The sequence below is a fragment of the Dermacentor albipictus genome, chromosome 2 (genome assembly GCF_038994185.2).
Source record: "Dermacentor albipictus isolate Rhodes 1998 colony chromosome 2, USDA_Dalb.pri_finalv2, whole genome shotgun sequence".
NCBI classification, from domain to species: domain Eukaryota; kingdom Metazoa; phylum Arthropoda; class Arachnida; order Ixodida; family Ixodidae; genus Dermacentor; species Dermacentor albipictus.
This window is the reverse complement of record NC_091822.1, coordinates 44,174,411-44,196,981: the sequence shown is the minus strand read 5'-3', so window position 1 is coordinate 44,196,981 and position 22,571 is coordinate 44,174,411. Positions and strand designations below refer to the sequence as shown.

General features: G+C 45.9%; 2 protein-coding genes across 3 annotated transcripts in view; both read left to right on the top strand.

Moving 5' to 3' along the window:
• The first annotated feature begins 1,180 nt into the window (after nt 1-1,180).
• On the top strand, nt 1,181-14,679 carry LOC139055928 (neurofilament heavy polypeptide-like). Of its 2 annotated transcripts, XM_070533582.1 has the most exons (5): nt 1,181-1,689; nt 1,835-1,952; nt 7,043-7,294; nt 12,318-13,414; nt 14,015-14,679. In XM_070533582.1, the coding sequence occupies exons 3-4, from the start codon at nt 7,117-7,119 to the stop codon at nt 13,403-13,405; spliced, it is 1,266 nt and encodes a 421-aa protein (XP_070389683.1). In that variant the 5' UTR covers nt 1,181-1,689; nt 1,835-1,952; nt 7,043-7,116; the 3' UTR covers nt 13,406-13,414; nt 14,015-14,679. The 2 variants fall into 2 exon arrangements, with proteins under 2 accessions (XP_070389683.1, XP_070389682.1); XM_070533581.1 differs by having other exon boundaries at nt 12,318-14,679.
• A 4,950-nt stretch (nt 14,680-19,629) lies between these two features.
• The window catches only part of LOC135912798 (endothelin-converting enzyme 2-like), a 36,795-nt gene continuing 33,853 nt past the window's right edge, over nt 19,630-22,571 (top strand). The window contains exon 1 of the mRNA XM_065445346.2: nt 19,630-20,108. Within this exon, the coding sequence (XP_065301418.2) occupies nt 19,849-20,108 (260 nt within the window). The 5' untranslated portion in view covers nt 19,630-19,848. The remainder of the gene's footprint in view (nt 20,109-22,571) is intronic.

Below are 22,571 nucleotides of genomic sequence, written 5' to 3'. Positions count from 1 at the left end.
TGGGTACATGGTTTACAAACAATCAAAAACGTTCAAACCTATGAGGACAACAATAAGATAGTAGGCAGAAATAGCAGCAAATAAAATAAAAAGAAAGAACACAGAAATTCAAGTCACTTCAAAAGATGATCGGTTACAGTGGTTTTGAATGGTTATGCATTAATATAACATCAATAGAACAGTAACGTAACCTTAGAATTCCTTTACTTTATTAGAATGAAAAATGTAACCTGAAACGTACCCTTAAAAAATTACGCTGCCATCATCGCTAGAATAAAAAAACAAGTGTCCTTAGCTATCACCGAAGATATACACGTACGAAAGCGAAAGCCTTGTAAAGCCTACTCTAATTCACTCTAATCCTTAATTAATACACCTTAATCCCTCTAATTCAGCCTTATCCCCTAATCCAATCACTATATTGAATAATTAAATCTGCTAATCATTTAACATCTCCTATACACGGCTGGACATGCTTTGGTTCGTTTCTGGCCTTCCTTGGATCGTGTGATATGTTCTGTACCTCGCAACACGGCCTTGGAACATGGAGATATCAAGGCATTTGCCTTAGAAATTACGTTTTCTCTTCGCCAGCATAGAAACACATCAGGTTCCCCGCTCGAACCTCAGGTTCCCCAACGCGCTTTCCACGCAAGCGACAAGCGCTAGAGAAGCCTGTTGTAATCGAAACAAACCCTGATTTATAAATCAGCTGCCCACATTTGAACTGTGCTGCTGCTACAGCTTAAAACAAAAAGCGCAGCAGCCCGCTTGCCGATGCTGTGGAAACACGGCGGGCTACGAAGACCGGATGGTGCCGCGGCACCCACCTGCACTGCAGCGCCCCTAGTGGCAGCCGCCGGCATTCATTGCATTTGGTGCCACCCGAGAGGCCGCGGACGGCACACTAGCCAGTAGATTCTAGGCACTATAGCATGACGACATCGGGAGGACAATTATGAAATGATTGCGGTGTTATGACAGCGACCGCGTGATGGCGGCGCTGCGACGACAGTGGGATTACAATGTGTGTATTACCACGATAGCATGGCGACAATCACGTGACAGCGATCGAATGACAAAGCTCGAGTGACGAGGATTTATTGACAACGACGATATTATGCTGACGTTAGGACCACGAATGCATGAAGACGACTGTACGACAATGGCATGGCAACGGCGGCGAGATCACGATGTACTGAACACAGCATGATTACGACAGCATAATAACGACTGTATGATGATGAAATGGCGACGACGAAATGATCATGACAGCCTGACGGTGGCTTGATAACGACGAAATCACAGCGCAGAGACGAGAGAATTGAGGCGGAGTATTGATGTCCACGGCATAACAACGCAAGACTGATCACAACAGAATGAAGCCGATGAAATGATGATCGAAGGATGACGATGATGACGCGTTTCAGTTGGTGCTGCTGTCCTAGCTTGCGCATATTACTTACTCCCCCGAGCCGTCTCGGTTCGCATAGATTCGGAGCCGGTTTGTGCTATGCTGGATTTCGCACGATCGTGCGCAGCAACACCGACGTATAAACATCCACCAGTGCATCCGCCGAGCTTCCGATCGACCAAGCAGCACCCACCAGCCATACCATACTCGGAAAAGTAGGCGAAGAAAACTTCGCTTTGGAATGACACGTTCTGAAAACGATTCTTGGACACGCAGTAAGTAGATTCCTCGACTTTGATTCTAGAATACTAGTTTGCATTAGCACACATGCCGTTCGCATGAGTGGTGTAGCTCTTTCTCAACCGTATTACTTGGTGAAACACGGGGCATCTCTTCGTTCCCTCGTGCGCCGTACGGTAGGATGAAGAAGAAGATTAGTCGCTTGTGGTCGCCGCTGCAACAAAACTGGGCTAGAGTGAAGCTCCGCAAGGTAGAACAGTCGCCACGTCCACGTAAGCGCTACTACCCTGCATTGAAGGTAAGTGACATGCGGCCACTACTCCAGATAGGACTTAATAAGAGGGGAGGGGGGAGGGGTGCGTTGTCGGCAAGCTGGACGGTTATTGAGACCCGAACGAAAACATAACGGCCTGGCGTTGGTGGCCGATGCGATGTAGCTGATGAACAAATGAAGACAGTAGGTACCGAAGGACATTATGTAGGAGTGAATGGCGTTATGGTTTACGTCGACATTCGTAATGCCCGTCGGAGGACACTAATTTAGGTAGCCACAAATGGCGCGACACAGAGATCGGAAATAGGCAATAAGCATGTGCTCTTATTCGCACGTGCTTCCGTGGCGTTTTTGTTAGCCGTTGTATTCGGTCATTTGTTTCAACTTCAGTGACGACAGGGGGTGCATATTTACTTTTCCTATGTATAGTTCGTCGGTTCCGGACGCCTTAAAGGGGCAGAAATGCGGCCAGGCGTCCAATTTATTGCGTCTAATACGGACTCGTCTAATTAACTCTGCCTCGCCACCACTAGCACAGCACGTTCGAGGTTGTTGCAATCTAATTTTAGCCGAACGCCTCCAATGAGTAGTTCTGTCACGGTCACGTAAAATCAGCTGCCTCTGTCATTCGTCGGCATGTTCAACTGGACCAGTGCTGAAGGAGCTGGCATGACTCTGTAACTTCAACTTTTGGGAAAGAAACACATTTCGGGGGAATATTTCGAGCACTGTATAAAAGTCATGAATATGGAAAGGCACACCTAAACTTTTCAGACGCCCGTAGGATCTAAACGCGAATTCCCTCCGTAAAAGCGTTGAATGTTACAAAAGACTCTTTCACATGCTGCAACTGCATCGAAAAAAAGATATTGGTGCAGCCGCACGCGTCGCAATGTGATTTTAGGGGGCTCAGTTCACGTGATTTTGATTTCAACTGTTCGGCTGGTGCGACGCCCATGGCCGCTAGCGGCAAGATTTTGTGCCCTACACCGTATAATTCTTCAAATCTAATAAAGAATGCATGTACATTTTGATATTACTGACCTGCTTTTAGCGGGAGCAGATATTACGCGTGTTTTGTTATTTAGAAAATGATTCGAAGTTTTAAATTTGTATTCAACTATGCAACATTGGTTCCTGAAGTTCAGTGGGAGACAACATGGCGGACGTAAACTGCAATTCACTGCTGGTCGTTCAGCGCTCTGTGCGGTCTCGTGTGCCCTGTCCCTGCTGTTCTGCCTGCGCTCCAACAAATTACAAGAGGACCTGGCAACGAGCCCATATAGCTATCTTCACTGCATGCGCAGCATTAGGAATTCGGGTGCAGCGAAGCCGTCGTGTCAGCACATAGATACGCTCGCGCTACCTGTGCTTAGCGTGAGCTTCTGAAGAAATTATGCGCGTATATTACTCGTAATCGCCCCTAAGCGGTGCCTACTCTTAGCCATATTTGTGCTCCAAACGCAGCAGCAAGAACTAACTCGAAAGCCCACGTCTGCCCCCGAAGGAAGCCGGAAATGATCTGTGGGGGATTGCGGTACGATGAGGGGAATTTGCGTTGTGAACTTCAATCTTGCCGCTACCCTGGTTGTTGCATCGCAGCGCGTGTGCGATAATTATGTATAGGCGGCCTAGTTGAATATTTCTAAAGGCGCAAACGTCGAGAGCAATGTTTTTGAGGAGCTGGAGTCACTTGAGTTCATAGCATCATACCATTTTAACAGACACGGGCGTCGTCTACTTCCACGTCCTGTGTCTCGCCCTGTTAGGTACGCTGTGAATGTGTATCAAGAAGCCTAAATCGACATGCTGCAGTACGTAGCGCCGCGGCGTAGCTCCAATAATAAATACATTGTTAGGAGTATCTCTGTTTATTCAATAACAAAATGGAGCCCTAGAATTTCGTATTCGCAGCGGCAAGCGTAAAGTAGGAAGCTACAGCAACCATTCGCCAATCCTGTTGACATGCGTGTGCTTCAACCTGGTCCAGCACATTATCTTAAAGAGGGGCTGAAAACCACAGATTGCCAAAACCCTATGTCACTGGAGCATGCAGAGGTTATGGCTCCTTCACTGGAAGTTGAAGCAAGCATCTCAATCTATTAAGCTAGTCATCTACTTAACCTCCATTAGACCAAGGTTATAGCATGCTAGTAGGACTCATTTCAAGCTAGAATAATCGAAAAGAAAGTGCAAGGAACGTGTCAAGTTAAAGTCTAATCTGCTATTCCCGAACGGATTGTATTAGTAAAATTTTGTGCCTGCATGAATTGTCTGCATTAACCCAGTGCTCAAAAAAAGGGGGAAACTGATTCTTTTCTTGCTGTTGAGACGTTGCCTGAATGCCAATAGGGTACGTTCTGAGTTAAAATGTGAAGCATTGACAGTTTCTCTAAGTCTTTATAAGAGCTTTCTTCATGAACAATAATTGAATAAAACTGTTTACCTGTCCAAGCTTCCGAATCCAAACAAAGTGAAAATTTTCAGATGAACACTATAAAATGTTAAGCTGTAGACAATAAAAAGTGTATCTAAGTACATGCAAAGGCTGAACACATTTGAGGGGTTGAGTGGCCGGCTGTGTAATTCAACAGCGTCTGTAGCTGCCATCTTGAGGTAATTGCTAAGTTCTAAGCGTTTTTCTGCTATATCCCATGGACCTGGCAAGCAGTATGATTATGCGTGGTCTCATTAGAGTGTCGGTCTGTGCTTCTCTTCTTGCAAAAGATGGCGGCCAACTACACCAAATTGAGATTCCGTCTCTGCATGTATCTAGCATTCGTGCGCATCTTATTATGCTCATGTGTTTTTCTCATGTCCTGACTGTTGCACTCTCAGTAATGCAAACCTTTTTTTTGTAATATATTGCACCAGCCATTTATTAAACTTTCTGTTGAAATCTACAAAATGCGGCCATCCAGTAATGGCCAATATAGCCAACAGTATTGGCAAAAATATGATGCAAGTGCCATGGACTTGCTGGAACCGAAATGAAGCGCAGCTTTCTTGCAGAGGCCATATAAACTGTATAAAACTAACTGTGCCCAATTGTCCTTATTTTCATCCGCTGCAACACGCACTCTTATGCAATGTTAGCTTAATGACGCACCACACAGGTCACAACTTCAATGTCACCTAATGCAGACATAAGTTGGTGAACTTGACCCATCTCACGAAGACTTGGAACGGACCATGAGGCTGAGTTCGTATGAGCCTGGCTGAGTAGAATTTTTCGAAGTCTGCGCACACTTGCCATTAAACCACACCATGGAATAAATCAGTAAGTAGCTGCATCTCACAACCTAACAAAAGTAAGTTTCAGATACACAAATGTGATTCTGTGTTCGCACAAATTTCAAGTTGCATGATATCGTAATTATAGGGGCAGTGCTAACAGGATATGGTTATGTCAGTTTATGCAGTAATACATTTCATTGCAAAATTATCAACAACTTTGCTTCTGTCTTGCTAGGCATTGTTTATACCTTGTGATACGTCTGCACACTTTATTAGCCCTCCAGATGCAAGAATCGTCTGCAATTGAAAGGATGCTATGTTTCGCAGGTAGGGACGCAACTGGCTGAAATCGCAGTATGGTCTCCGTTTGCTTTTATTTAATGTATCGTCTACTGCTTATAAAAAACAAGGTGATTGACTATTTTCCACAGTGTTGCATGTGTTCTGCAAAATTTAAAGCTAGAGAAGTAAGGAGAGGAAGAGATGTTTACCACAAGGCATTTTCTTAAATACTGTTATCATCTTACGACCAGCATAAACAAAAGAAATTCAGTACGCTGGTAAGTGTAATCCGAAATTACCTTTTAAAATGACAGTTAATGCCGGTGCCCTAAGGATACAAAGTCAGCAACCTCTTGGAAGCTTATTGGTTTTCATGCAGGAAAAAAATGATAGGTAATAAAAGTGAATGAACAGATTAAATGACGCTAATGGTGCAGTAACGCTGCAAAAAAAAAAGCGTACGATACTATTTATTCCTAGTGAAAGCATTAAATATCCTACTGTATAACATTCATTACGATACATATCCTCTAGGTTCGCTTTGAGAGCTTGATAAGCAATCGCGTCTCACAGCGGAAGTACCAATATTGAAATGAAACGGTTAATTCCCCGGGAAAAATACGCGTGCAAGCCGACACGGACAGACTGCAACTAAATTATGACGCGTATCGTGTGACGTTGAAACGTCGGATATTATGCCGTCATGTCACATCCCCTCGATACGCCATTTGATCGTATTCGCATAGTCCTTAAAATGTTCCCTCCGTAAGAGCATGAAGCGCTACAACTGTGGCGATTTCTTATACCATGAGCTGCTTGTACGCAACAAACCAGAAAATTCGGACGACATTCGAAGGCCGTGTCTTTTCGTGAGTGACACCTCATAATATTTAAAGCTTGTAGTGCATATAGATAACCGAAAGGCACACAAAAGGGCCTGTTTTCAGAACGCCAAGGCAACGTGAAACAAAAAAAAGAAATAAAAGAAGTCGCTTGATAAGCAACGTAGCGTGTCAACAAAAGCATAGAAATCACAGAACCGAATCTCACCTCCAAGTTTTTATCTGGCTTGTGCACGTGTCGGTGCTAATGGTACGTACCGCTTCCGTAATCCACGGCCCTACTCAATTTTTGCACTGTTCAGGGCGTGTTGAAGGACAGACGTCATTTAACAAAACAAATTGCGAAATAGTTCTCGCGGTTCTTGGCGCGATTCTGACGCAAAATCGCACAGATTAGTGCGATTGGTGCGACATGCGACCAATCGGTTGGTCACAGTGGCAGAGAGGGGCTCTGCACCCGCGACTGCGGTTTCCATCGCATATGATCGAAATCTCCCTCCCGGGGCGATTAAAATCGCATCATGCGAAGCAGGCTTAAAAGCTCGACAGCAACACTATTCTTATGTATCCAGCTCCTAAATTTGAACCCGTGCATCACGAGTTACCGTCCTTGGCGAACAATCGCTGTGCTCTTTCATACTGATGACGACTGTGCGTGTCACTTTTAGCTGTCACCCAACACCGAACTGTGCAACCGTTGGCCCAAAAGAGGATCCGCCTCACAAGTTGCCTGACCCTGACGGGGCTGCGCAGACAGCGAGCAGACTCGAGGCGCCGCTGCTTACAAGGGTGCGGAACCCGAACGAAAGCACTACCCGCCAGTGGAAATGCGTGCCGGCAAGCCAGTGCTGGGAGCCAGGCCTTTGGGTGCAGATCTCAACCGACCTCGCCTGGGCGCGTCCTCTCCGCGCACGGTGGCGGCAACCCCTGGCGCACCCACACCTCTCAACCCGGGAGGAAAGGTCAGAGCCCCTGTGGCTCCGCTGGTGAGACCTGCACAGACAGGTGAGACACATCAATTCATCGGAACCATACGTACAGCGCGCAAGTATTTAAATGCGGTACTCGAACAGCATGGCTGCCGGGACTGTCTTGCGCCATCGGCGGGCGCTGGCGAGACGGAGATGATGCATTTGTGTGTCACATGGAAGCGAGAGTCTTTTAGAATATTTTTGTCACATGAAAGCGAGAATGCGTTGTAAGTGCATTCGGCCTACTCAGCGATCACCCAGCGATAACCGGTGGCGCAAAAGGCGCCGACCGCCATGCAGTCTGAGTAGCGCGTTTGAATCGCTGAGCACTGACACACACACACACACACACAACCCCCCCCCACACACACACACAGACACCTAAATACATACAATTACTGTACCGTGCACACATTTCACATGCTGACATCGTTTGTTCGAAGGGTAACTAAGAGTTGCCGTCTTGAGAAAGAAAACATGTGCCCGAGAAAGGATGTTAAGTTGCTTGCCTGTATAGAACAGTTATTCGTCCTATTTCTAAGTATATTGCGTGTAATGAAGCCAACACCAGAAAGTTCTGAAAGCAAACAGAAAATTTTGGGTGGCTGGCAACACGGTTCGTCTGCTCTAAATACCCGCTGACCGATTATTTCACTGACATAGTAATTACTTGAGCTTTATACACATAGAAGTGTTGTAGTAGAGGCGTTGAGGGAAAAGCATTGATTAGTTTTTTTTGCAACAACACGTAGGTATAACGAAAGTCAAGTTATATTCGATATCCTATAATGACAAGTGTGCAAATTCATAGCAAAGCATTCAGACTAATTTATGGCATACTGGTGGGTTTCATTATTACTTTTTTGATGATGCGATAGCAATGTAGAATGTACTACCCACCTTAGGTATTAACACAGACAATATCTATAACTTATAACAGCTCGAGCAAAGAGAAGGAAAAAGGAAGTGCGGCGATCGAGGACGCGTGACACGCAGATTGTTTATCTTCTTTCTGGAAAATGCTGCTGCGTAGGACTCCCTGCTCTTGGGCCTTCAAGCATGCTGTCCATCCCTGTACCTGAAACTCAGTCTACCAGATAATGAGGTCCCCGTACTTTACAGCCTTATCTCTTTCCATACTTCATTGCGTATCTCAACTGTGTGCGTTTGGCTATGAAGACAAGCCTCCCTGTAATGACCCAAGATCAGTATTGACGGTGTCAACAAATAAATCAATGTAAAAATATGTGAATCGCACATGAAGCACAGGTTTATTCCCTTAGTGTTCATTTCTTCTCGCTCCGTTTTTGTTTCTTTCGCCATTCACAAATATGCGAATTTCTCATTAAAAAAACTTATTCATCCAACTCCTTCGCGTGTTCTACATCATGGCTAACCAACCGGACGTGTACACTTAAATTTAACGACGTGCACATTTAAACTCCTACGTGGTGTGCGCATGAGCAAAGCTCCTCGTTGCCCGCCGGTGTATGCAAATCACTGGCTCGCCCCACACACTTGATCAGTGCTCTCCCCTGTTTTGCACGCGCCAGGATGACGCTGGGCAGCTCTACCTTCCGTTGTGTGTCCAAAGCCCTATAGAAAATTGAAAAAATATATTCAGATTACTTGCCTCGAGTATTTAGCGACTTTAGACGTCCTGCAAATGAATATATGAGTTTCGCTCGAACGGCGCAACATTGACAGGGATGACAAAATATTCGAGTACTATAGCAAGCACAATTCCAAATTTTAGGGACATTACAATTTAGTAAAGCCATGAAGGGGGCTAGTTGGTGAACGTTCATGGTTATATTGCGCTCAGTTTTACACAGACGATATTAAGGAAGGACTGGACGTAGACGGACGTAGCGCAAACTACCAACTGTTTATTACTGTTAAAGAACGCGCCTATATACAAGGAGATATGGCACGGGGGGGAAATGTGATCATAGTTCGGGCAGGCATACATCGTTCACTTGCACCCGTTCGCCCTGGCAAACTCGACCTCATCTTTCATAAGCGCGATGGACGGAGTGCTTACACACATTTCTTTTTTTTTTTTTGGCTATCGCAAGCGCCTCCCATATTTCTCGCTCCGTTTTTGTTTTTGACGTGCCAATGACTGTGGTGCTTTCTAGTAGCGGAGAGCATTTGTATTGTTTAGAATGCGCAGCCAGGTTGCTAGGTGCTGTCAAAAGCTGGCACGTGTATTTGTGCTCCCGTAACCTATCATTTAGACAACGTCCAGTTTGCCCAATGTATATTTTCTCGCAATTTAGTGGGATTTGGTAAACAACTGAGGTAGCACATTCCACGTACTTTTTCGCGTGCTTAGTGTGACAGACCGTAGCACTAGGGTTTGCCTCTTTGGATCCTGCGTTCACCCTCTTGTACATGCCTTTTAGTTTTTGTGGGGCGGAGAACAGAACTTGAACATCATGGCGTTGGGCTGTCTTTTTTATCCTATGTGACAAGCCATGAATGTAAGGCAACACCACGCGTTTTTTCAATTTTTCTTTTTCCTGTGCTTTCTGCCTTTTCTTGTTGGTTCTGATTTCGGGAAACAAGTTTGCAGTAGATTTAAAACAAGATTGCAGTACCTTGACATAAACATTAGGCTCAGAGGCTCCCACATCTGCTGGTGCTACAAAACTAGAGGTGAAAAAGAAATCCTGAGGTATTACTCATGCCATTCTAAAATCATAAAGAGAGGCATCGCCAAGGCTTGCATCAGTCAAGCAATTGAAAAATCATGCCGCCATGCTGTGAGGGAAAGCATCGATTTGCAAGTAAGCCACTTAAGAAACAGTGGGTACCCGAATAGCATGGCGGTGCAAATCTGTGAAAACTTGTTGCCCGAAATCAGAACCAACAGGAAAAGGCAAAAAGTACAGGAAAAAGAAAAATTGAAAAAACGCGTGGTGTTGCCTTACATTCATGGCTTGTCACATAAGATAAAAAAGACAGCGCAACGCCAGGATGTTCAAGTTCTGTTCTTCGCCCCACAAGAACTAAAAGGCATGTGCAAGAGGGTGAACGCAGAATCCAAAGAGGCAAGCCCTAGTGCTACGGTTTGTCAGACTAAGCACGTGAAAAAGTACGTGGAATGTGCTACTTCAGTTGTTTACCAAATCCCACTAGATTGCGGGAAAGTATACATTGGGCAAACTGGACGTTGTCTAAATGATAGGTTACGGGAGCACAAATACACGTGCCAGCTTCTGACAGCACCTAGCAACTTGGCTGCACACTGTAAACAATGTAAATGCTCTCCGCTACTAGAAAGCACCACAGTCATTGGCACATCAAAAACAAAAACGGAGGGAGAACTATAGGAGCCGCTTGCGATAGCTAAAGAAAAAGAAATGTACCTCCCTGTCCCGTCGTGGGTGGAGCTACCAACTTGATCGGGGAGCCTTCGGTCCCCCCAATCGAGTTCCTCAGGACACTCTGTTAATAAAGTTCTTGTCACTGTCACTGCGTAAGCACTCCGTCCATCGCGCTTATCAAAGCTGAGGTCGAGTTTCCCAGGGCGAAGGGGTGCAAGTGAACGATGTATGCCTGACCCGAACTATGATCACATTTCGTCAACTTGTCATATCTTTTATACCCCCCCCCCCCCCACGCCATATCTCCTTGTATATAGGCGCGTTCTTTAACAGTATTAAACAATTGATAGTTTGCGCTATGTCCGTCCACGTCCTGTCCTTCCTTAATATCGTGTGTGTAAAACTGAGCGCAATGTAACCATGGACATTACAAACTGCAGTGAACTTTCGACTGGCGCCATACGAAATAAGCCTGGCGTCACGTGCCCAAAGACACACGTCGAACCACACGAGAATTCATCCAACGAACATTAGCCTTCACAACGCTCGCGCGACCAGCAGTACCGGTGGCGGGAAGCGCGCATGCTTTCTGTAAAGCTGTCGTTCCGTGCTGCAGCTTTACAATTTTAACTGCACCGTGCCTCCACAGTTCAGCAGCTCACGCGACCGCCAACACAAGTCACGTGGGCTGCGCATACACCGTCACGCCGTGAGCAGCACTTCGGCGACGGCGGGATTGTGTCTCTACGTCCGTATCGTCGCAATAAATTATATTCAGTAGCTAAAAATGACTTCAAGCACCATGTCATTTGCCTTATCCGCTTGCGTTGTACTACGTTATAGCAAAGTTTGGTTCTTGTAAAATGAAACAGCTTGTATAAGTATGTCAGAGTCATCCCGTTAATACATTACGTAAAACAGCGCCCGAACTGGACAAAAATTAGAGGAAAGTATGGGCAACATTATTTGCGTTGTCCTGAACAAGCCTATTCGCATATCTGTATATTCGCATGCATATTTCGCTCACAGCACTCTTAAACTTATTGCAAGTTTTATATCTAACAGTCACGATATCTCTGGTGTTTCAAGGAACCAGAATCAGATGAACACTAAAAATATAGCGACGCAATTTGCCCAAGTGAGAAGAACGGGATCTTGTTTGTAGCGTTGCGTTGTTCATACTGTTTGTCGAAGTGCGATTAGTTAGGCTATTAGTTTAATCATGCCGTATCCTATATACTCGTTTTAGGGTATGAGTGTCATTTGAGAAGTTGTAAAGCCTGGCCTGAAACACCTATTGAAGTTGTTTTTATGTCGTTCTCTTTTACGTGAGTCTTTCTTCTAAGCCCTGAAGAAAAGCTGCAAAAACTGTCAAGAAAATGACGTCACTGCGCGCTTCCAGTCTCGATTTCAGCACTCTCCACCGTGATTATAAAAAAACAATATTCGTACGAGCAAACCATATTTCACCAGGGCCAGAATAATGTGAGGCAGGCTGCATAATGTCCTAGTGCTCCTGTAAGCTCAGATTCGAGGAGAAATAAATCCGCGCAACACATAAACATAGATGAAATTTTGGAACAGCCACTCACTTTTTCGCAGCATTCGTCGTCCATCACGTTATTCACCCACATATGCCGTGTGTCTTGTACTGAACCGAACACTTCTAAGCGCTTCCAGTAAGCACGCCTCCGTATGCTGGCTCTCACCTCTACGTTGTCGCAGGCGCACCACAAAGGACGGGGCGACAGCAGGAACCAGAGCCATCCGTGGACAGCTCCTCCGCAGTTAACATAGGCGAGGACTTGAGAGCGCGCATAGCTACAGCTTTCAGTTTTCCTGACTCAAAGCGTTTCCGTGCTCACCAAGGTGACAAAGCAAAGGACACGCAACGCCGTCTGCCTGCGCCCGAACAACGAGTCCGATCTCCGCGCAACACCGTTCAGTCAATAAAAGCCGATGCCGGACGTGCGCAGAAGCCACAGGGAGAGGCAAAGGCTGAAAAGGCGAAGCCAGTGGCGAATATATCCGCCGTTCAGGAAAAAGGCAAACAGGTCGCGCCAAAGATAAACAAACGTCCTGTTCAGACAAAGCCCGGAAAAGCGAAGCCGACTGTGACCAGACTTCCTGTTCAGAAACTGGCTGAAAATACGAAGCCGACGTCGACCAAACCTCCTGTTCGTGCCACGGAAAAAGCGAAAATAAAGCCGAAACTAGCAAATAACGCTCGGTCGCAGAATGCTGTCGCTGCAGCAAAGGCGGCTCCCAGACCACCGCTCAAGGGTAAACAGGCTCCGGCGAATCTCCAGATGGAGGAATCGTCCGACGAAAGCGAATCGACCACCTCGATCGAAGGAGTCGACGCGCGGAAAGACAATCCTCTGTTCCGTAGGGGGGCCTCGTCGGCTGTGCTTGAAAGGTTCCGAGCGTACGTCAGGGAAGCCAAATCCTTGCAGCCGCAGTACCCGACCATCCCGGCAGCCTATCGAATTTGGTCACCGCCACGGGCTGCGAGCGCGGGCGTTAGCAGCTCCACACCCGGTAGCGTGTCACGCTACTGGAGCGGAATGGGCTCTAACTATCCGACAGCCATCGACATTCTCGAAGACGATGAGGATGACTCCGAGGAGACTAACTCGCTGTGGATGTTGGACACCGATAACCTCCCGCAGCCGCCGACCGAGGATGATTCGATCGACAGGCGTATGACGATGGCGCTGGTCTCGACCGCTGCGCTCGTGGCTACGCTCACGTTCGTGCTCATAGGCGTCGTACTCGTTTCCAAGTTTTTGAAAGCCGGCGCGACGACGTAATGGCGACTAGTAAGTGCCCGCCGTCCACACGTGCCGTGTGATGGCGAGTGGACATCCGGATTCCATCGCGCGTATTTTCTATAGCAGCCCCTCGGTCAAATATAGCGCCAGAACTCATAGGTAGGCTTAAAATCATACGATTGATTGGTGTTTTCAGCTCCAGGTAAATTCATTCTTTTTGCTGTGTCTAAGGCTCCACTGTTACAAAGCGAGATCATTCGACGAAACAACAGTGCTACTCACCGTCGTGGTTGCTTATATGCTTTGGCATTGTGCTGCTAAGCCTGAGGCAGCGGGATCAAATCCCGCTGCCGAATTCGTCTAAAGTCAACTGCCCTATTCGCTGCAGTCAGCGCCAAATGGTGTGACGTACCTCTTAACCCATTTCTCAGTGTCGTGTGAGAAAAACTGAATGCTAGCAGCTGTTGTCCAGGCGTCTTCGACAAATAGGTAGCCATGGTTACGTTAACTTCTGGCTATCGTTTTTAACCCTATGTAATCTTATTCCTCCTCATTCAAAGCAAACATTTTTCTTAAAATAACGGCTTTGTGCTTATCCTTGAAATATAGCATTAACCGGCAAAGAAAGGTGGTGTTTTTTTTTGTCAGGTGTATTATCGAGACAACAGTACGCACGGCTCACTGACCACAGTGCGCTTCCGACGACGACAGTTCCTCTAGGCGCCGGCATCTCAGCTACTGCGGCGCTTTGCTTTATTGTGCTGTGACGATCATCGCAGTCTCAACGAACAGACACTAGGTCTCATATGCTTGTGCACACACCATTCAGAGCGCCATGCGTGACGGCCCCGAAACTTTAAGGCAGCATCGTGAAAATAAAACAAACAAATGATGAATTGTCTCCCGTCATCCCCTTTGCCTGCTTGTGCACTCCGACAAAGGACTGACGGCGAATGGTGAGCAAAAGCATAGTGTCAATTTTTTCTTGCCTCCTCTGCCTCCTATGCTTTGACGTGCCAAATCGCTTTCCCACACGCAGCAGCGCCACAAAGATTCGCAACGACCTTATGAACACTTATGAACTGCGACCGCGCCACCGTCGTTTGCCAGTGCATGGATCTTCGCGGAGGACCATTTGCTGGCTCGCACATGAGAACTGGCGCTACCACACTCTCGATTATTTTCGCGTTCGGCAGTGCTATACTTAAGTATTTGCATGGTGCAGGCATTCTCTGAGCCTTGTAAGTGTTTAACCTGATATTGACTTTATCCGGAAAAACTGAGATGCTGTACCGGCATCAGTTCTACCTTCCTTTGTCTTTCTGTTATACCTGCAATAGTGTGTCACGCTCTTGGTTTACTCTTTGTTCACAAAAAATTATTGCTGACGGTGTTTTATATCAAGAAGCACGACTGCCTACTCTTTACTGCCGATTCCGCATTCTAACCATGAGAATATATTTAAACATTTATGACTCTTCTGTGACACGATCACAAGTCCAGTGAAACGAGAGCATTGTTTCGATGAGCTTTGGTCCCGCTTACGTAAACCTCCGGTGGTTTTTTTTTGTTTTTTTGACAAGCTGAACTCCATCCATTGAATTCTAGAAGAGTTGACTGTTGGGCTAGTTGGTCGTCCATATTTGAAGTAGTAGCTTCGCGCAAATAAAACCACGGACACAAGGAAGACAGACAAGGACAAGCGCTACTCACAACTGTTTAATGGAAGGAAGGGTAGTGCATATATATATATATATATATATATATATATATATATATATATATATATATATATATATATACTCTTGTCACGCATGCGTCTACCAAGCAGAAGAGAAGCCGGTATATGCACATCAAAGACGGTTGCGCAAGAAGTTAAATTCGGCATCCAGTAATGTGATGGAAGGCTCACTCACACATCTATCTCTATTCTTCTTGATAAAGAAGGCCTCAAGAGCGAGCCTCGAAGACGCGTTGCCGCGCCTGCCAAGAATAGTTGTCGCAGAAAATCGAGCGTCGCAACCACACGCGGTAACATGAGCCACTAAATGTGCGCCCTGATCCTCTTTTTTCTTTAGTTTTTGCGCATGTTCCCTTGAACGGTCATTCACACAACGCTCAGTTTGACCAATGTAGAGCTGCCCATAAGGGTGCAAAGGAATTGCATAAACAACCCCTCTGGAGCACTCAACAAAGAGCTTCTCATGCCTCGTGCGGCAGCCCCACCTGCTCTTACAGCAAACTCGAGAACACAGCTTCGAAAGCTTGTTGGGCGCAGAGAAAACCAGAGGAATACCATGACGGTTAGCAACCTATTTAAGGTTGTGTGACACCTTGTGTACACAGGGAATAACCTCTGGTCTTACCTACGGTCGTTCGACCTTTGCGCTCGCCCTTCGTGCTCCAAGCTTTACTTTTTGCAGGAGAGACTCTACTATAGCATTGACGACCGTCAAAGGGAAAACAGCTGCTAAAAGGCGTCCAACTTGGTTCGTAAAACTAGACGGCATTTGGTGTGCGCACAATTTCCGCAAAGCTGCGCAATTTGTTAGGTGTAATGACGGCATTAAGTATGGTTTTTCCGTTGACGTAGAAGATATATTCTACTCAATTCCACAGGACAAGCTTCTCGTTTTCTTGAGGGAATGTATTGAATACAACGACGTGGTCGACTTCCAGAACTCAGCGGGCCTTTCAGTGGACGGCTTTTTATCATTGCTCGAGTTTTATTTAAGTGTGACTTTTATTCTTTACAACGAGCAGCCATATCTGCAACGCCGGGGAGTGTGTATTGGGTCTTGTGTTGCTCCTATTTTGTTCGATATTTTTTGTCTTTTGTTGATAGGTCTTTAGAGCAGGTTTTTAGTGGGGGGCAGGTTTTAAAAGTTTTTAGGTATGTTGATGATTTTTTAGTGCTTTTAAACAATAAGGGTGAATTTACATCCCCTGCTTTTATTTTAGAAGCTTTTGACAACCAAGGCCTAGGGCTTGTTTTTACCCATGAACTTCCTGACGACACAGGCCTGCAGTTCTTAGATTTAAAACTGTCTTTTGAAGTTGGCCACGTCTGCTGGTCCTATCAACCGCGAGCCATGAAGCAATTGCTGCCGTACGATTCCGCACGCTCTGAAGTGGTGAAGCGAGCACTTGGTAGTCTTTGCTCGGAATCGGCTTTGCGGAAATTGTGCGCACACCAAATGCGGTCCACACCAAGTGCGGTCTAGCGTCCAAGCTGGACGCCTTTTGGCAGCTGGTTTCCCTTTGGCGGTCGCCAATGCTATAGTAGAGTCTCTTCTGCAAAAAGAAAAGCTTGGAGCACGAAGGGCGAGCGCAGAGGTCGAAAAACCGTAGGTAAGACCAGAGGTTATTCCCTATGTACACAAAGTGTCACGCAACCTTAAAAAGGTTGCTAACCGTCATGGTATTCCTCTGGTTTTCTCTGCGCGCAACAAGCTTTCGAAGCTGTGTTCTCGAGTTTGCTGTAAGAGCAGGCGGGGCTGCCGCACGAGGCATGAGAAGCCCTTTGTTGAGTGCTCCAGAAGGGTTGTTTATGCAATTCCCATGCACCCTTGTGGGCAGCTCTACATTGGTCAAACTGAGCTTTGTGTGAATGACCGTTTAAGGGAACATGCGCAAAAACTAAAGAAAAAAGAGGATAAGGGCGCACATTTAGTGGCTCATGTTACCGCGTGTGGTTGCAACGCTCGATTTTCTGCGACAACTATTCTTGGCAGGAGCGGCAACGCGCCTTCCAGGCTCGCTCTTGAGACCTTCTTTATCAAGAAGAATAGAGATAGATGTGTGAGTGAGCCTTCCATCACATTACTGGATGCCGAATTTAACTTCTTGCGCAACCGCCTTTGATGTGCATGTACCGGCTTCTCTTCTGCTTGGTAGGCGCATGCGTGACAAGAGGATATATATATATATATATATATATATATATATATATATATATATATATATATATATATATATATATATATATATATATATGCACTATCCTTCCTTCCATTAAACAGTTGTGAGTAGCGTTTGTCCTTGTCTGTCTTCCTTGTGTCCGTGGTTTTATTTGCGCTGAGCTACTTCTTCAAACATCCATTGAAGGTTAAGGTACGCGAAATCATTTGCCCATACAATCCGTTGCCTAATATTAAGATTGAATTTGACCTTATAGAATGCCGAACTCCTGCCTTCTATATATGTAAGTGGAATGTTGTAACATCATTTAACGCACTTTCGAATAGATAATGTGATCACGACTGGTGCCTTAATGAGGAAGAAGGAAGCGGGTTTCTCCAGGACTCAAAACATGAAGACACCGGCCCAACGCCAATCTCTCTGAGATATAGAGAAATAAAGTTTTTCCATTCCATTCCATTCCATTCCGAGTTGCTACCCTGGTCCGGAAGGCGTAAATGCATTACGCCTTCCGGATTTCGCGCTCATTTTTCGGTCTGAACTATTAACTCTTCGTAAAGTTCCACCAAATTTTTCAACAGTGGTTGTCATGGCAGATTCATCGTCAGTATGGACATCACTCATTTCATCTGCAGACACTACTGCCTCCAGCATATTTAAATCATTAACCCCTACACATAAGTATGGTGGGATTGGTAGGAGTTCAAGGATATCGTGGTATATTATTAAACGAAATGGCTGACGCAGTCCCACGGATAACTTCTGATGGACAAGTTATGTGAATTATGCCTACTTAGTCTTATATCACTGCGGCTAGGTTTAGAAAATTTTATCTTTTCCCATATTCTTACAAAACTAAAGATTGAAACGTCGTGATAGAATCGTTAGTCATTTTCGTTTTATTTGCGCTAAGCTACTACTTCAAACATCCATTGAAGGTGTCCCACAGGTACATTAGAAATGTCAATAACAAAATTACGCAGCCGCATCCCACCACTACATTTTTACCTATGCAGGTCTCGTCTAGCACCACCGCCTCTGTGTCCTACCTGCCAGGACCCTGAGACCACGGACCACTTTCGACTAGCGTGCCGTCGATCTAGAAATCAGAGGAATTACTTCGAATTTTCACTACGAAAATCCAGTATTTCGGTAGATATGCTCCAAATATCCTCTCCTTCTCGGCTTCTTCATTGGGCTTTAGCCGCAGGAAAACCGATGTGAAACAAGAAGTCTACCATGTTAATTCTCGAAGTCAATAATTGGATAGCTCAATTTATGGCTGACTGTGTGTTATACCTCGTTCTACTAGCACCAGAAAATAGCATCGTATCAGAAGGCCGCGCAAGCCCTTCTGCGCTTCTTGAAATCGACCGGCCTGTGTGAACGCGTGTGAGCGGGGCGCTATTTTTTTACCTGTCTTTCTTTTATGCGAAGCATATTACGAGGGCTCAACCCAGCTCCTCAGGCGCGGCGGTGACCATGAAATCACGTGACACCGTGACGTCACGACAGAGGAGAAGTGGCTTTGGCTCAACTCTTGCAAGACGGGCTGGGTGGGAATCGAACCAGGGTCTCCGGAGTGTGGGACGGAGACGCTACCACTGAGCCACGAGTACAACGCTTCAAAGCGGTGCAAAAGCGCCTCTAGTGAATGCGGTGTTGCCTTAGAAACGCGCTGTTTAAGGCGTGCGTCTCTTGCTCAGGCGCACATTTCGTTGCCGCGCCGAACGCTGCTTTGCTCGACGCTCACCGCGTCCAATGCGGGGCGCGTAGTCGCTGCCCTGTAGCCCATTGTCTTACACCCCTTGGCGGGTCGACGGGAACGCTGTCGCGTTCCACTCTTGAAGGCGAAGAAGTAATGCATGAGTTGTTTCTTCGTCTAGCCGAACCAAATATAGCCAAGCAACAGCAGTTCACCAGGCTAAACAGTGGTTCAACAACTAAAATAAAGGCTAGTATGCTTCGCATCCTGGGCTTAACCTTACCTAAGCCACAGCCATTTTTTTTTTTGCCCTCTCGCTTTTTGTCATCTTTACAGTCCCTACATCACCCACCCCAGTGCAGCTTAGCAAACCGTAAAGTCGCCTCTGGTTAACCTCCATGCTTTCCCTTCTCTTTCTCTATGAACACCTAAAAAAACTAAATATTTACTGTTAATCTATGAATACAGTTATCTTTATTTCGGTATACGTCTGGTAAATATATTTCCTAATTATCAGGAACGTTATACTTCACCTTTATTCACTTTTTCGCTTTGGTTTTTCCCTCGCCTCCGTCCCTTTAACCTTCGGCTTCTTGACCATCACCCGTAGTGGGTAAGCGCCACTGGAGAAGCATCAAGCAATCAAGCATTGATCAGCACTCACTCGTTCCAGGCTCCCTAGCAACGCAGCAACAGAGCTCCTGAGTAGCTTCTGACTACCTGCTTCGCAGCGAAGTGTGTTTCTAGGTGAACAGCTGGCTCTACCTTCGCATCGGTCGACGATAATTGTTGAGAGCTCAGCCGACATCTCTGGAGGTTCACCGAGGGAGGCGCTGGAAGGCTTCCCGCGCGGTCCATGTTCTGGAAGCTTCCCGCACAACTGGCGCTGTCGTGCGTCTACTGCGCTCTACGCGTGTCATTCATGTGGGTAGCCGCGTGGCTTTTCCCGTGGTGCGACCACCCGTCGGACTGCTTCGACTTCGGCGCCGAGCTGGCCGCAAGCGTTGACCGCCGCGTGGACCCGTGCGACAACTTCTACGACCACGTGTGCGGATCGTGGAACAGCAGCCACGGCACCGCCAGGAATCAGTTCGAACTACTGGCGTCGCGCACCAGGTACGTGGCTACGACCTGCATCGACGGTACGGCCCGCAACACGTTTGTCCAGAGCAGGGTTCCTGAAACTTCGATCCTATGTCATGGTACATAAGCGCCCTCTAGAGATTGCAAGAACGTCTGCGGGAGCAGTTCTAGAGACCGATGCATGGAGGTAAGCTTGTGTAATTAGGCTAAAGTAATACAAAATACTATGGGAACAGAACGAAGGACCAAGGTATCGCTTTAGATACTGTAATTTCTGGAGAAGGGTATATCGATAAAATTATACGGAACTGCATCGAGTACTCGCCCTCGAATAACGTGAGTGCGGCATTTGTCCATTTGAGTTCATACAGAGTAGCGGTGGGCGCTGAAGCAGTTCGGGCGCTTTTCCTGGAGTGTTTACAACCTCACTTCAGCGCTGTATTTCCCAGATAGAAAACTAACATTGTAATTTACCGCAACTATAGTCGGCGACATAATAACAAAACTGCGCATGTTAGTGTATCGCATGATTTTAGTAATGTGGGGCTCAATGGAAGCAATCTATCGCTTTCTCCTCGTCCTCTCACATTGATTGACAAAGCTCCGCAGCGTTTTTTGATAAGCTAGCAACTGGGCCACGGCTTTTGCGACACAGGAATGTTTCTGAGCCACTGCTCTAGATGAAGTGAGTGGTACTGTACAAACTATTCTGCAGAGCCTGCTACTGCAACGCAGCTTTCCTGTCAGCATGTGCTATTTTGCAGGTATATGCATTATCAGACTTTTTTTTTGCCAAAAAAACGAGTTTTGTTGTAATATCATTTTTAAGGCTTTCAGCATCACAGAACGCCCTCTTCGTTCTAACGTACTGAAATATAAGTGGGCGAAGGCTCCTATGTACTCCTATGGCTCCTATGTACGGAGTTATTCATATGTGGGCATAAACATGACAGGGTTCTGCATTAAACTTACGCGATTCGTGTTTTGGTATCACGTCGGTGCATCATGCGCATCGGTTTGTTAAGGTGTACCTACAATTTCCTTGTTCTTGAGTTGAATATGCTCGCATCACCACAATGCCTGCGCACCAAAACCTTCGCTAAATTCTTGCGATGTCCAAGGGTACCTTTCAATAAAATCGAACCAATACCTGCAGCCTACAAGACGAGTACATTATCCTGCCTCCAGGGTAGCTGGTCGAATAGCTTTATATGTGGAAGTTTATTTATCTCTGCCTGCCTTTTCTTGCTTTTCCTTTCTGCCTAGGCGTGCAAATTTCATAACATCATCGATGCTTGTAATCCTCAGCCTCCCCACTGGAAGCGTTGCTTTTTTTGTAACTTTGACTTCAATGTAAAAGCAAGAAATTTGAAAAATTGGTTTAATGTTTCAGAAGTGTACGTTTGCTATTCTACTTAATGCACTGGTGAAAGTCATCGTTATCTCATTTTCTGACTCCTTAAAATCTACCGCTTGCTTCAATTGGATCACTGACGTGATCTGGGATCCGCACACTAAAACGAATGTAAAAAGTATTGAGGGGGTTGAGAGAAAGGCACTGCAATTTATACACCACGCCTATGGAAGACAGGTATCGATATCTGATCTTCTTAGCCGCTCCGGTCTTCCCACCTCGGAATCTCGTCGAAAAATGCACCGTCTGAAGATGCTATTTGCAACCATTAATAATCATACCAAATTAGAATTCCACACTTACATGCAGTACAGCAGAACCCGACAGACTCGACACAAACACGACAAAACAATTATAATGCCTCAGTGCAGAACCAACACATACAAGCTGTCGTTCTTTCCAAGAACGATAGCAGACTGGAACAAGTTGCGCTACGATGTGGCCACCTTATCATCACCCGATGCATTTTTTGCAGCAGTCAGTTCTAGCCAATAACCTTTGTGAGCTCGTTTTTTTTATTTGAATGTAATGCGTTTGCATCTTGTTTTGTTTGCTTTGCTTCGCATTAACCTTACTGTGTGCCTATGTGGTTCTCTGTCGTAACTGTTACTGTTGTTGTTTTCTTGATGGACCATTAATATGAAAAGCATCATGTACCCACTCCTGCCCTGGTTACCAAAAGGCGGCCGGCAGTATTGAATAAATAAAAAATAAAAAAAATTCACATGGTAAACAGGACGTTCAACCACTTCCACGCAATTTGGAACGAGTGAGCATTTTTCGCAATGTCGCTGCCGCCTCCGTACTTGTAAACAGGTTCAAATCTAACACTGGCCTAAGGAAAACACGAGAGCAATCAGCACGTCCTGTACCCTACTTGGTGCCTTCTTTTACTTGATCACGTGGCCTTTCATTTACCTTTCTCTCTTTCTCTCATTCTCTTTTCTTTGTGTCGTGAACCATACAACATGAAAAGTATCACTTTTATCAGCTTCCTTTTTCAGGCTCTGCGAGCTTTACTCCGTTCTCTAGGTGTGATTTATAAGACTATGTAATGACATTACTTATAGTGTTAGACAGGC

Excerpts from the sequence above, each read along its gene's own strand:
- LOC139055928 (XM_070533582.1), top strand. The coding sequence starts at position 7,117 with ATGCGTGCCGGCAAGCCAGTGCTGGGAGCCAGGCCTTTGGGTGCAGAT. Across the intron at positions 7,295-12,317 it reads GGTGAGACCTGCACAGACAG|GCGCACCACAAAGGACGGGG; the intron begins GTGAGACACATC and ends ACGTTGTCGCAG.